General features: G+C 39.9%; 1 protein-coding gene across 1 annotated transcript; it reads right to left on the bottom strand.

The window, feature by feature from the left end:
• Positions 1–11461: 11461 nt before the first annotated feature.
• LOC308689280 (putative inhibitor of apoptosis) lies at positions 11462–12406 on the bottom strand (the record flags this gene model as incomplete). The annotated part of the gene is made up of 1 exon (XM_081362934.1): positions 11462–12406. One exon carries the CDS (start codon positions 12404–12406, stop codon positions 11462–11464), a length of 945 nt encoding a protein of 314 aa, XP_081219060.1.
• Positions 12407–14524: the final 2118 nt, after the last annotated feature.

Below are 14524 nucleotides of genomic sequence, written 5' to 3'. Positions count from 1 at the left end.
ACCTTTTGTGAGGTTCCTCTTGTGTGATGCACCTCTTGATGGAAATTACGTAAACATTTATTTTCGTCAAGAGGTGCATACATTTTTGGTCAAGATCTTGTATTGACAATATTGTATAAACTCCAGCACATCCTAAAGACTTAAGGTCTGGACTCAGAAGTGCCAATTTATGTGTGAAAATGATTTTTATTGCTCCCCTGGGCCCACAGGAGGATCTGGTGTGCCAGTTTGTAAAGTTGGCGCGAGCACAGACCCCTCTAATGATTTAAGTAAGTGACTGCCAATGTATTGTCTGACTGAACAAGAACATGATGACACCTTAGAAAAACAGCTATCATCTCTAGGCAATTTATATGCCACAATTCACAAGTTTACACCTACAAATAATCAGATAGAGTAAAGTACTATGCTTATTTGGCGTGCTTTCTGAGGAGAGGGCTCTGAGCTCTGTATTTTGGCCCCAACCCAGAGTACTCCCCGTATCTCTGGTTAGGATAGTAACCAGGTGAGTGTTAGGAAACGGGGTGGTGGAGGGATGCTGAAAACTGTCGAGGATTTGTGAGTGGGCTATGTATAAATATAGGCCTCATCTCTTGCTGATTGGATAGATCGGTAACACTTTACAATATGGGTGTACTAATATGCATTAATTCATGCTTAACTAATGCACAGATAATCATGTGCTAACGTATGACTCATGAAGAACTAAACCATTAATTAATGATTACTGCATCAGCAACTAATAAAGATTCTAAATGATTAATATATTAAGTAATATATTAATTGTTATTAATTAAATGTGTCATAATGTATTAATTCCTTAATAACATTTTATTAACTAATAGTGTAAATTAATGCGTTAATTACCACAATGGGTTGAAGCCATGTACTTCAACTTTGAATTGTCTGCTTTAATTAATCATTAGCTAATGATTTACAAATGTATTATGATGTTATGACAGTCTTGTTGAGGCACATAACTATGAACTAACTGTTAAGTAATATGTCATTTTGGTTTTGACATCCACACTAAGCCATGGATTTCAGTTTCCAACCATCTACAAACAAGATTTCACTGAGTCCGATGAACTGCCACATCCAGTACCTTGTTGTTCATGCACAGGAATATGTCAGGTTAAGCTTGAGGTCGTGGAATCCCCCAATGGCTTTTTAATGCAAATCATTAGCCCAAATTATGCAAAGTAACTACTTGAACACTAGTTAAAGCCCAAATTACACAAAATAAAGAATTGAGTTTAAATAATTTGCTGACAGCTTGGTCCCCCCCAGTTAAAAAAATCCTATCTGCGCCCCTGCTGGTGTTGTTTGGCTCTACTTACGTGTGTGAGCAGACATTCAGCGTGATGAACAACAAAAAAGCACGCCACAGATTCCAGTTAACTGATGATCACCTGAGATCGGTCCTGAGAATTGCCACAACTAAACTGTCACCAAACGTTGATGCGCTGGCAGAAAAGGGTGATCAACAACACTGTTCTCACTGAAAGTGAATAAATTAGGTAGGTTGGTAATCTTAAATTTTTAGGTATTGAGTTTCATATGTAATTTATATTAGTTAATATAACTTAACTAATGTAATCTGCTACTGGGCCGGCCGCTCTGTCAAATTTTAAAACCCAGTGTGGCTCTTGAGCCAAAAAGTTTGCCCACCCCTGATCTAAAAGTTTCTACTGGTTTCAACTCATCAACCTCAGAGTACATTTTATTTTTCAAGTGTTAGAATGTTAGGCCTGAAGGAAAAGTAAGGTTAGATGTTAGAATTATGATTAGTTTGAAAAACAGTTGATTCATTTATTTTAAAAAAAAATCCATCACAGTATTTTAAGTGAAAAGAAAACATCAAAAATGGTTTGCAATTATCTATGTAACCAATCAACTGGGGAAGTATTGTGATATCTAGTAGTTCTTTTTTTACCCTATTCACCTGGGCTGTCTTGCCTTAAATGTTACCATAGCCATTTAAGGTTAGTGTTATAAGTGAAGGGGGGAGAAGGTAGAGTTGCAGGGGTGAGAAATAAAACAACACATTCTGTTGGTAACCCTATTCTGCCTTGTATCAGTTCTTGAGACAATCTACATGGCCAAACTGTCATGAGAGTAGACAAGTGGTCAAGTGCAAAAAGTGTGGTTATTTGGACAGGGTCATGGTCTCAAATATAGTTTATAGTCAAACTATGATAACAGTGTAATTTTAATTAAAACAATAATCTGTCAACATGATGTTGATGAATTACGTCCATCCACTGGCCAAGGCTCGCTCGTATATGCTATCACTCGCTCGTTCTATGCTATCACAGCATTACTTTTCGATTTTAGACGATCCCACTGTAGCTGCACAGATCTCTGACTGCTTAGCAGACATGAAATAGTTGATCATCACCTTCAACTACTAAATCTAGTGAAACAGAGCTTCTCGTCCTTCCAGCCACTCCAACTCTATATCACTTTTTCTACATCACCAACTCTAGATCCAGCTAGGATCATCAACAATAATCCCATTGAGATTAGCTAGAGATTTTGAGGTAATCTTTGCTGACCAGCTCTAATTACAAGTAATATATTGTGATAATGAGCAGTGATGACATGACACTCTTAAAATATCTCAGCACTTTTCTGCATCTGTAAATTTGACATACTATATAACACACACAAAAAAAAAAGATAAAAAAGCTGCATAATCTTACAGATGGACCTAACACAACTAAACTTTATTTATCAGTTTATTATTATAAATTTTAAATAAAATGCTGCTCTATTTTTCTTTCTTTCTTTTTCTACTTTTTATCAGCCAATGATAATTCTGATAGAAAAAGTGACAGGACCACTCTTGCTATAGAAAGGAACACAAATCACACGTGTGTCAGATTGACAGATAAACAGCGTGCAAAGAGTTTACTTCATACATTCAGTTTAACAGTAAATTTTAATTACATTTAGTGCAAACTTTATCATTCAACTGAACTGTGCATGTGCATTTCTAAACATTATCCATCCATGCAATAAATGCATGTCCTTGGATGAGCCTGGTTTTCATAATTCAGCTGCTCAGGTACATTTAATGGTATGATCCATTTCAGAGGCTGCAAAAATTACAATTTAAAATCAGTCAGAGCTATAGAAATGTGTTTTCATATTTACAAGTAAAGCTTCACATTACAAGTAGGCTACTTTCTACAACCCCCCTAGGATCACACCTTCTTTAGGGGGGTTAGAACCCTCCAAGCCCATAATTCACACCCTGGTCTGCACAACTCGTTCAGGCCCTTGTCATTTCTAGACTGGACTATTGAAATGCTCTTCCAACATGTGCAATGAAACCTCTATAGGCCGGGAGCCAGGTCCACTCCTCAGGATGTTTTTGCTACCTTTTTTTCACTATTATTTCCTATTATCTTATACCTTGGGCCATCACAAGTTGATAATGACCACCCCCAACTCCCCCGCCTCGTTTGGTCTCAGGGGCCAAAAAACACCCTTTTTGGAAAAAGCTTTTGGCGGAATGATGTAATTGTGAATATAAAGGTACTGCAGCTACATAAATGGCCATATAACCCTAAAATTTTGCATGGTGTATCCTGACACATAGGGGAAACTAGCAGAAAAAGATTCTGGGCATTGCTGCCTTTTTTCTGTCAAATATCACCCTCAACATACCCCAAAAGACTAAAAAATGGCTGTCCGCCTGACAAATTGTCATCAAAAGTGATCATTTTCAAGCATTTTATTATATATATCACTGCCTCAAATGTACATGAAAAACTTTCCAAGTTTATAAGCTTCAATTTAAGTCCAAGATGACCTTTCTATCTAGAGGATTATAGCTGGTGCAACCAAAGTTCTCCACTGTACCTCAAATCGGAGAAAACAGTATTTTCTAGCATTACCATTCCTTATGGGTTCCATAAGTCCACAAAGTCCTCGCAACACAAGGAATAAAGATGACTCTAGTGTGTAGTCTGTTATCAAAAAACCTTCTATAGAGTAAACGTTAGTAACCTTCTGTACAGGTAAACATTCTTTACAGCCAAATGGTGAAACTAAAATACAGCTCAAACATAAAATAGAAAACATTTATTTGGTTATTAGATCTTTTTGCTGCTTATCCATGCTGTACTTTGATGACTGGTCATGTTAGTGTGTTGTATTAGTGTAGAATATAAACTCTTAATCATCATGTTCCTCATCTTCATCTATATTTATATGGATTTCATCAGTTTTTGGAGCCAAGCACTTCGATGAGTTCAACATACCTTCAAGGTGATTGTGAAACTGAGTGAGCTTCTTCTTCGGACCTCTCCACACTGGTGCGGGTGACAGCACAGCAGCGCGAGCGGTCTTTATTCTCTCACTTTCTTTTTTTTTTGCTTTTGTTTTGACTTGAGCAAACAAAAGCTGTTCTCACAGCTGGTAAGGTGCGCTTGAGAGCACTCAAAGGCAAGGTGGTCGAGAACTTTGCCCAGCAGAAACTGGCTGAAAAGCAGACTGAGACCATCATGCACATCCTGCTGCGGCGGTCAGCTGCTGCCTCCACCCCATTGCCCGCAGCCCCTCAGTCTGCTCGTCGCCGGGGCGGCCTTCTGTGTCTGCCCTCGCTCCCGCGCTGCAGCAGCAGCCTCCACCTAAGTGGAGTCAAGGAGCCAGTCGCAGGCAGGCAACCCCCTACCCGTCCAGGCCCCTGCCAAGCAGGGCGGTAAAGCCAAGAGCAAGCAGCCCTAGGACGGGCGACCCGGAGATGGATTGGGACATTTTTTTCCACTACAGTGAGAGCAGCCGTTGCCCATGTCTTGCGAGCAGAGATCCCAGTCCTACTAGGACGTGATAGAGCCAGTCCCTCCAGCCGATAGGAGGTCAGGGCACTACAGTCCCTACTTTATTGTACCCAAGAAATGTGGTGGGTTCAAAATGCTCATGCAGAAACGTATTTTCGAATGCATCCATCCCCAAGATTGGTTTGCAGCGATCGACCTGAAGGGTCGACGCGTACTTTCATGTCTTGATTCTTCCTCGACACAGGCCATTTCTGCGCTTTGCGTTCGAGGGTCGAGCATATCAGTAGAAGGTCCTGCCCTTCGGGCTATCCCTGTCTCCCCGTGTCTTCACAAAAGTCACGGAGGGGACCCTTGTTTCCATGAGAGAACAGGTTGTGCACATCCTCAACTATTTCGACAACTGACTCATATTAGCACACTCTCGAGATCAGTTATGCGAACACAGGGACCTCGTGCTCAGGCACCTCAGCCAGTTGCGTCTTCCGGCCAACTGGGAGAAGAGCAAACTCACCCCCAGAGGATCTCTTTTCTCGGTATGGAGTTGGATTCGATCACACAGACAGCACGCCTCACAGAGCAAACGCGCTCAGTCGGTGCTGAACTGCTTGAACACCTTCAAAGGTAGGACCCTGTGCAAAGTGCAGGGAGGACGAGGAGCAGGTCCTTCTGGTGGCCCCCTATTGGCCCACCCAGACCTGGTTCCCAGAAATCATGCTCCTCGTGACAGTCCCTCCCATTCCTCTGAGGAAGGATCTTCTGACTCAGAGACAGGGCACCCTATGGCACCAGCGTCCGGACCTCTGGAAACTCAATCTCTGGTTCTAGGTGACTTACCCCCATAGGTACTTAACACCATCACTTCTGCACAGACGCAGTCCACGAGACGTGTGCCTTGAAGTGGAACCTGTTCGTCAAGTAGTTTTCTTCTCTCCAGACGCAAATCAGTTGCCATCTATGTGCCATCTATGGAAAGCACGAACTGGTCGTCAGGTTCCTTAGGGGGGCGAGAAGGTTAAACCCTCCTTGTCCCCCCTCCATAACCTCTTGGGACCTTTCCCTGGTGCTTCAAGCTCTTCAGGATGCTCCCTTTGAGCCTTTGAAGTCAGTAGACTTAAAGCTTCTCTCTTTGAAGATTTTGCTGCTGATTGCACTGGCCTCTATCAAGAGGGTAAAATTACTTAAGTATACTTCATAAAATGAACATGAAGACATGCACTTTTATAATGAAGAGATGCACTTTTATGATGGATAGATGCACTTTTATAATGGATAGATGCACTTTTATGATGAGAGATGCACTTTTATGATGGAGAGATGCACTTTAATAATGGATAGATGCACTTTTATGATGGAGAGATGCACTTTTATGATGGATAGATGCACTTTTATAATGGATAGATGCACTTTTATGATGGATAGATGCACTTTTATGATGGATAGATGCACTTTTATAATGGATAGATGCACTTTTATGATGGAGAGATGCTCTTTTATAATGGATAGAGACACTTTTAAGATGGATAGATGCACTTTTATGATGGACAGATGCTCTTTTATAATGTATAGATGCACTTTTAAGATGGATAGATGCACTTTTATGATGGACAGATGCTCTTTTATAATGGATAGATGCACTTTTATAATGGATAGATGCACTTTTATGATGAGAGATGCACTTTTATGATGGATAGATGGACTTTTATAATGGATAGATGCACTTTTATAATGGATAGATGCACTTTTATAATGGATAGATGCACTTTTATAATGGATAGATGGACTTTTATAATGGATAGATGCACTTTTATAATGGATAGAAGCACTTTTATAATGGATAGATGCACTTTTATAATGGATAGATGCACTTTTATAATGGATAGATGGACTTTTATAATGGATAGATGCACTTTTATGATGGATAGATGCACTTTTATAATGGATAGATGGACTTTTATGATGGAGAGATGGACTTTTATGATGGAGAGATGGACTTTTATGATGGATAGATGGACTTTTATAATGGATAGATGGACATTTATAATGGATAGATGCACTTTTATGATGGATAGATGGACTTTTATAATGGATAGATGCACTTTTATAATGGATAGAAGCACTTTTATAATGGATAGATGCACTTTTATAATGGATAGATGCACTTTTATAATGGATAGATGGACTTTTATGATGGAGAGATGGACTTTTATGATGGATAGATGGACTTTTATAATGGATAGATGGACATTTATAATGGATAGATGCACTTTTATGATGGATAGATGCACTTTTATAATGGATAGATGGACATTTATAATGGATAGATGGACTTTTATAATGGATAGATGCACTTTTATGATGGATAGATGCACTTTTATAATGGATAGATGGACTTTTATAATGGATAGATGCACTTTTATAATGGATAGATGCACTTTTATGATGGATAGACAATAATAGATTTTTACAGCGATTGAGTCCTGCCGGTGCCATAATGAGACTGGCGCGGCCAGAGACATTTTGGGCGCTGCGGCATATTAAATATATTATAAATAGTTTTTCCACGTGAGTAATACAATGTGTGGCGAGAGGGCGTGACAAAAGACCAAAATTTGTGACTGTCACGTGACACTTGAGAGCCCTGACTGCACTGTAGCAGTTACTGTTACACTGTTTAACCTGCAAGCTAGCTAGCCTGCTAGATAGCTAGCCTGCTTAAAACACCAAGCTTACATTAGCTACTGCTACTATTCCCCACCAATTCACAAGCACAAGAGAAAAAGTATTTTGTTCTTACATTTAATACCCCTGGAACTCAATGGAAGTTGATTGAAGATGGCATAGTTGGTAGTGTTGTTATAACCAGTCAACTGAACCAACAATCTTTTCACAAAACTGACTAAACCATGTCAAACTGTTGAAATCCATCAACATTCCATGCATGAGCTACTTTCTGACATTCTAACTGAAAGTGGGTGAATATCAAAATACATGATAGAAACATTTTGTTAAACCACTTACAAGTGTTATGTTTACAACACCATTGACTACACTATTGAAACAATTACTTTTTATTACAACTGTACATGAATAAATAGGCCATTTGGCCCTGGACTAATAGGGTATTCTATTTGTCCATTCTATTGGCTCTATTCTATTTTGAAGACTTGTGCTGGCTGCACAAGTCTAATTTAAGGCTCTCACAAATAAATAGTATGGGTATATTATACATTTTTCTGAGTCATCAGAGTGCCTTGAGTATTGAAGTTGTTGAGTTTTGTGTCCGTGGTGTTCTTTCATGCAACAGGGATAAAATAAAGCATACAGTTTAGGCGGAAATTGTGAAAAAATGTGTGTTATTTCTGGTTTAAAGAAGTCATGTGACCTCTGTGTTTGTCAGACAGATTCAGTACTGGGCTTAAATGAAAGCATAAAAGGTCCCCTTTCCAACGACACCAAGCACCATATTATAGAATATTGATAATATCCCTAGCATGAGCCTAAACCAGATATACACCAGATTTCAAAAACGGAATTTATTTTAGGGGGTTAGTAACTTCATGAGCTCAAAATAGTGATTTCGCCACCACCGCTGCACTGCTATCGTGATTTTTCTAATACTAGGGGTGTATACCTTGCCAAAAAACAATGATAGCATTTGCCCCCCCCCCCCCGTTGATACCGATGGACCCCCCTGCCTCATGGACTATATGTTTCAATAAGTAATAAATAATGTTTCAATAAATAAGCTAAACCCACCGGCCCTTCTCAACATTTCGATTTAAAGGGGGGGGGTGAAACACTAATTTTCAGTCAATCTCATGTTAATCTTGAGTACCTATAGAGTAGTATTGCATCCTTCAAATCTCCAAAAAGTCTTTAGTTTTATTATATTCATAAAAAATAAAGATAGGCTGTACCGAGTCTTTCTGGATAAAAACGAGCGGCTGGAGGCGTGCCGTGCCGTGCCGTCAAATTACGCCCCAGCTGACGTCACACAGGCCCATACTCGAAAAAAAAACTTTCCGAAACTTGTGACAAACCGGAAGGAGCATTTTTGGCACAGAAATACTCCTTCAAACGTACAATTTAATTTTTGAAACATTGTCCATGTTTAGCATGGGAATCCAACTCTTTAACAGTGTAAAAAACTCAGTATGCATGAAATAGCATTTCACCCCCCCTTTAATAATCCGGCCCTTGAATGATGCTAATTGAATAGCCCTGACCTAGGGGCATAACATTGCTCACTTTTCATGCAATTCATTTCATATAATATAGCTCATAAGTCAAGTCTCAACTCTTGTTTAAGACATTGTTCATATGTAAAAAATATGCTTAATCCAATATAGAATGGTAATGCTTGAAAATACTGTTTTCTCCGATTTGAGGTACAGTGGAGAACTTTGGTTAAACCAGCTATAATCCTCTAGATAGAAAGGTCATCTTGGACTTAAATTGAAGCTTATAAACTTGGGAAGTTTTTCATGTACATCTGAGGCAGTGATATATATAATAAAATGCTTGAAAATGATCACTTTTGATGACAATTTGTCAGGCGGACAGCCATTTTTTAATCTTTTGGGGTATGTTGAGGATGATATTTGACAGAAAAAAGGCAGCAATGCCCAGAATCTTTTTCTGCTAGTTTCCCCTATGTGTCAGGATACACCATGCAAAATTTTAGGGTTATATGGCCATTTATGTAGCTGCAGTATCTTTATATTCACAATTACATCATTCCGCCACAAGCTTTTCCCTAAAAAGGGTGTTTTTTGGCCCCTGAGACCAAACGGGGCCGAGTTGGGGGTGGTCATTATCAACTTGTGATGGCCCAAGGTATAAGATAATAGGAAATAATAGTGAAAAAAAGGTAGCAAAAAACATCCTGAGGAGTGGACCTGGCTCCCGGCCTACTACAGATGATTCAAAACACAGCAGCACAACTGGTCTTTAACAAGCCCAAGAAAGGCCTCTGCCAGTCACACCTCTCTTCATCAATCTATAGATGGTTCTCAATTTCAGTCCAGCCGTCCCACTGCAATGCACATTTTCATGTTGTTTCTCTTATCTGACACCATTTAGTCAGTTCAAGAGCTTCTTTCCTACCGAGCTGATTATCTAAATCGGATGTGTAAGATAGAAGAGACTGCAAGATGAGCAGAACAGTGGGTTTTATAGGAAGTTGCAAGGTTTAGATACCGTGAAATAGGGGGGAAAAGAGCTATACTTTTTTTTTAAGGTCATGACATCTTCGTGGTTAAAAGATGCATGGTTATTTTTACAACACTTTACTACACACCAGCTCTTACATCAGTGCATCTGTCATTTATATTTGTGGACTACTGTTGAAAGAAAATTTGAACATGGTTTGGTTCTGTTTGTGTCTGTGGTGTCTGGTTGGTGAGTTTTAAATATTTTTTATGACTTTAGTCCTTTCTGCAACAGATTCAGCGTTTGTTTTTCCTCAGTGTCCTTTATATAACTAAACTGAAGCTCAAATACCAGCAGCATAAGTTATTGTTGGAGATGTTATTCTCATCCGTATAACCGATTTTCTTGTGTATGATCACACTGTGTATGATGTTTGGAGTTCAAGTCAAGTCAAGTCAAGTCAAGTCAAGTTTATTTATATAGCGCTTTTCACAACACAGGTTGTATCAAAGCAGCTTCACAGTAATAAATTAAAACAATACATCAATGTTTGTTTCTAATGGAACGTCCATGTTTGGTAATGCTGATCAATAGTATCGTTGATTGATTAGTTCAATTAAATATCCAAATATCCCCAACTGAGCAAGCCAAAGGCAACAGTGGCAAGGAACCGAAAAACTCCATCAGGTGACCTAATGGAGAAAAAAAAACCTTGGGAGAACCCAGGCTCAGTCGGGGGCCAGTTCTCCTCTGGCGTTTATGAACTAGAGGTCGGATTTAACTGTAGGATTAAAAGTATTATATGAATGCCTGGCTGAAGAGATGCGTCTTTAATCTAGTTTTAAACTGGGAGAGCGAGTCTGAGCAACGAACAGTATCAGGAAGGCTATTCCAGAGTTTTGGAGCTAAATGTGAAAATGCTCTCCCTCCTTTGGTGGATCTGGATATCCTAGGTATGACCAAAAGCCTCGAATTTAGTGATCTTAAAGAGCGCGATGGATTATAGGGCGATAGAAGATCGGTTAAATAGACTGGAGCTAAGAGTAGTCCTTATGGGACACCATGTGTCAAAATGATTTACGACTTTGACCTTTGACCCTTTGGCATGTTGAACTTCCGGTGACCTTTATGATTGACAGGTTGAACTTCCGGAATGCGGTCATGGGATTAACCTATTGACCCTGCTAGCCTATCGATCATGTTGTATGACAGTTAGTTTTGAACTTTTGTTTGAAGAAAGACTTAAATCAGCGGGTGCTTGATAACTATTAAACACAGTAATGATGTGTTTAACGCGATATGGATATCACATTTTAATTTCAACTACTTACTTTTCAAATAACATCTTGTTGGTCAAATTAACTTAAAGCCTGCGCAAAATTATTCTTAAAAAACATGCACATCCTAACTACTTTCTAAATGTTTGTAAATCCAAAAAATGTTGTTACTGGATCGAGTGAAAATAATAAACTTCTCCTTTGTGTTTATTCATCAAGTTAAATCCAAATGATAGGAAAACTTTATGATAGGAAAGTACAGACGGCGTCTTTGACCAATCCTCTACATATGGGGCACTTGCGCAGAGAAGGCGCACATTCTTTGCACACAACTAGGTGACCACAGGGGATGAAGACAATGTTCACTTCCTTATCCATGCAAACTTTGCATGTGCGCTCCTCTTGAAGTCTTCTTAACTGTTCCTCCATAGGCAAGTCTGAAAGATCTTGACTCGGGGATGCAGCTTCATTTGTCTGGGCCGTCAGGCCACACTCAAATTCCATCTCTAAAGCAGACTCCACCACCGCATCTTCTGAACGGTCTTCTCCAGGACCCACAGCTGGATCAACACATTCTCTCGTGTCTCCATGAGTCAATAGCCGCTCAAATAGTCTTGGAAATCTTGCTTGAATCTGATGAACAAACTCTTGGCCCTTTTCTTGCAGCAGGTATTGACATCTTGGAAACCACTTGGCATGTTCTACCCATGGATCATCACCAGACTCCCAACATCTGAGTCCACCATCGCAGGAAAAGCACTTCACGTCATCATTAAGACCAACATAGTAAAAACCAGCCTTTGCCAATTGGTCTGGTCGAACAGTTATTCTTGAGGGCCAGTAGACAAATGTGAGCGACCTTTCTTCACACCGTTGCATTGCCGATACATTGAAAAGGCTAGATAAAGGTACATTATCTGCACGGTCACCTCGAATGAAGGGGCAGTTGGGGTAATGTCTCTGGTGCTCTGATACTGCACGATCTCCCGGTTCCCAGTTGCTAAGCTGGCCTCCACAACTGAAACAAGCCACTCTGTCGCCCTGGCCAAGGTAGTAGAAACCAGCTTTGGCAAGCTCGGCCGGACTTACTGGTGCAAGAGTCCAATTCAGAAAGGTGTCAAGGCGTTCCTGTTCCCGACGCATGCCAGGATTGTGACAAGCCGGAGGTTGCTGGTGAGACATATCCATGTTTAAGTAAACTCCTCCGTTTGGCCTGAAACGGATGCCGTGGTGGTGGAAAGCTCTCAGTTGCGAAGCGGGGAAAAGGGTGAAGACATAAAAATGTGACCACAGGGCGTGTCCACTCAAGCCCTTCTCTCTGCCGGACTAGTGTCTAGTCATCCATGGCAGAACACATCATCTTATTAAAAAAGGTAATGAGAACAAGAACAACACCACAAAATGTCCTTTCTTCTGTTCTGGGCAAAATAGTTGTATCATTTGATATGATACAACTGTATTGCCGCCTCGGGAATATGGTAATTAGAAAACAAATACTGAAATATTCTAAATATTATTAGCTCAGACATTTTTTTACCAGAATTTTATTTCAACATTATACTTTCATACATTGAAGTAAAACGACAATAACGACATTTACAGATGGTCTAACCAGAATAGAAAATCTCTGCATGCTATCATGTTTTGCTCCAGGCTATAGTTGACCAGACTTTCAACTAATTCACCAACGTCAGTTTTTGCATTTTTTGACACCAGTGACACACAGAGATCCGTTACGAATGTCCATATAGCGAGTATTTCAATGATTTCGAATTCGGCACTACATTCACGCAACACATCCAAAACTTTTCTGAGGATTATGCCGTTCGGCTCTTGCCGTCAAAAAACATGGGCATTACATCAGGCCATGGCTTTGTCAAGCCTCTTACGTCATCCATTTCATTTTTGAGATTTGTCACACGTTTGGTGTCCTGCGCACAATCTTTTTTCATATCACACGCAGCGTCGATGATCCTGTGCATCAAGCCAACCATTTGGCCTCTAAAATAATCTTTAAACATAGAGTCCAGCATAGCTCTTAAACGACACTCTTTGCCCGTGGCACACTCACACGCCGGAGGATAATTGTACCCCGTATCGCCAGAACTCAACGGGGAGTCGTTCTCCTTTAGGTTTTGCATCGCCATTTTTTCAGCTTTTCGTTCCTGAATCTCCTGCAATGTTCCTGCAATCTCCCTTGCGGTACAATCGTGCCTTGTGCGTTAATGCGCAGAAGTTTGTGGGTCAGAAGTTTGCGTCAGGTTCAGGACTTTCAACTTTTGTTGCAGTGGCGCAGCAGTCCGAGGCTAGTAGAGCTACAGCGTGTAATGTCCTGAAATATTTATCAGGCTGGGGTCCACCCACCCTGTTGTGTAGAATGTATGGAGGTTGGCCTCAGGAAAGCCATAAATAACTAGTTCCTGCATAACCAACAAGTCCTACATGTCGCCAGAGAGAAGTTCGAGTCATACACACAAGTGCAGCGATGGAGCGCGTGAACACGAGCAGTGTGAGAGGATTCCTGAGATCTTGCGACGATCTGACTGAGAAGATTCGCTGTTTAATACAGAAGAAACTCATCAAGAAGTACTTGAGCAGGTATAAAAATTTTATTTGTGGATTAAAGAATAGAATAAAGAATAGCCATTTCTATAATAAAAGTATTTCTCTCTCACTATGGACAACCAATCCCATGCATGCCAAACTATCATTTGGCATAACTAATCATTATCAACATATTTTTGATAAAAGAGTTCCAAATGGCACTTATTTTGAGCGCTCCAAAGTTCACTTTGTCCACAAAAAGGAACTTAGTCTTAATTTAACGAAGGCTATGGATGTTAGGTAAATACGTTTATTAAATTGTACACATGTTATGTGTTTCTTCTCCTCTCACATTAAATCACAATTTAGAAAAAAAGAAATTAGAAACAAGTTGATTATTTTTGTAGTTGTATTCTGTCAAATATGAAATGTTTAGTTTAGCTACTTGCACCTTATCTCGTACTTTGACCGTTATCAGCTATTATCAGATACTATTGTCCTAACATAGACTATTGTTTTAACTCTGGTTTAACTTGCTGTGCGTCTGTTCACCAGCCATCATGTGCTCTAACACTGCAGCATCAGCCGGTTCATTGACTTTGAACTGGTGTATGAATGTGTTTATTTTATGTTAACTTTGTTTTGCTGTACATACATTTTATTCTTCTAACTGCTTGTCTTTGGTTGACACAGTTGGAGAAGAACAACAGGGAGGTTGGAAGACACAGTAGAGGAACTACAGAATAAATATGGAGAGAAAAC

Source organism: Scardinius erythrophthalmus (assembly GCF_964197995.2).
Source record: "Scardinius erythrophthalmus genome assembly, chromosome: 4".
Taxonomy (NCBI): domain Eukaryota; kingdom Metazoa; phylum Chordata; class Actinopteri; order Cypriniformes; family Leuciscidae; genus Scardinius; species Scardinius erythrophthalmus.
The sequence above is the reverse complement of the archived record's forward strand: the minus strand, read 5'-3'. Positions and strand labels throughout refer to the sequence as shown.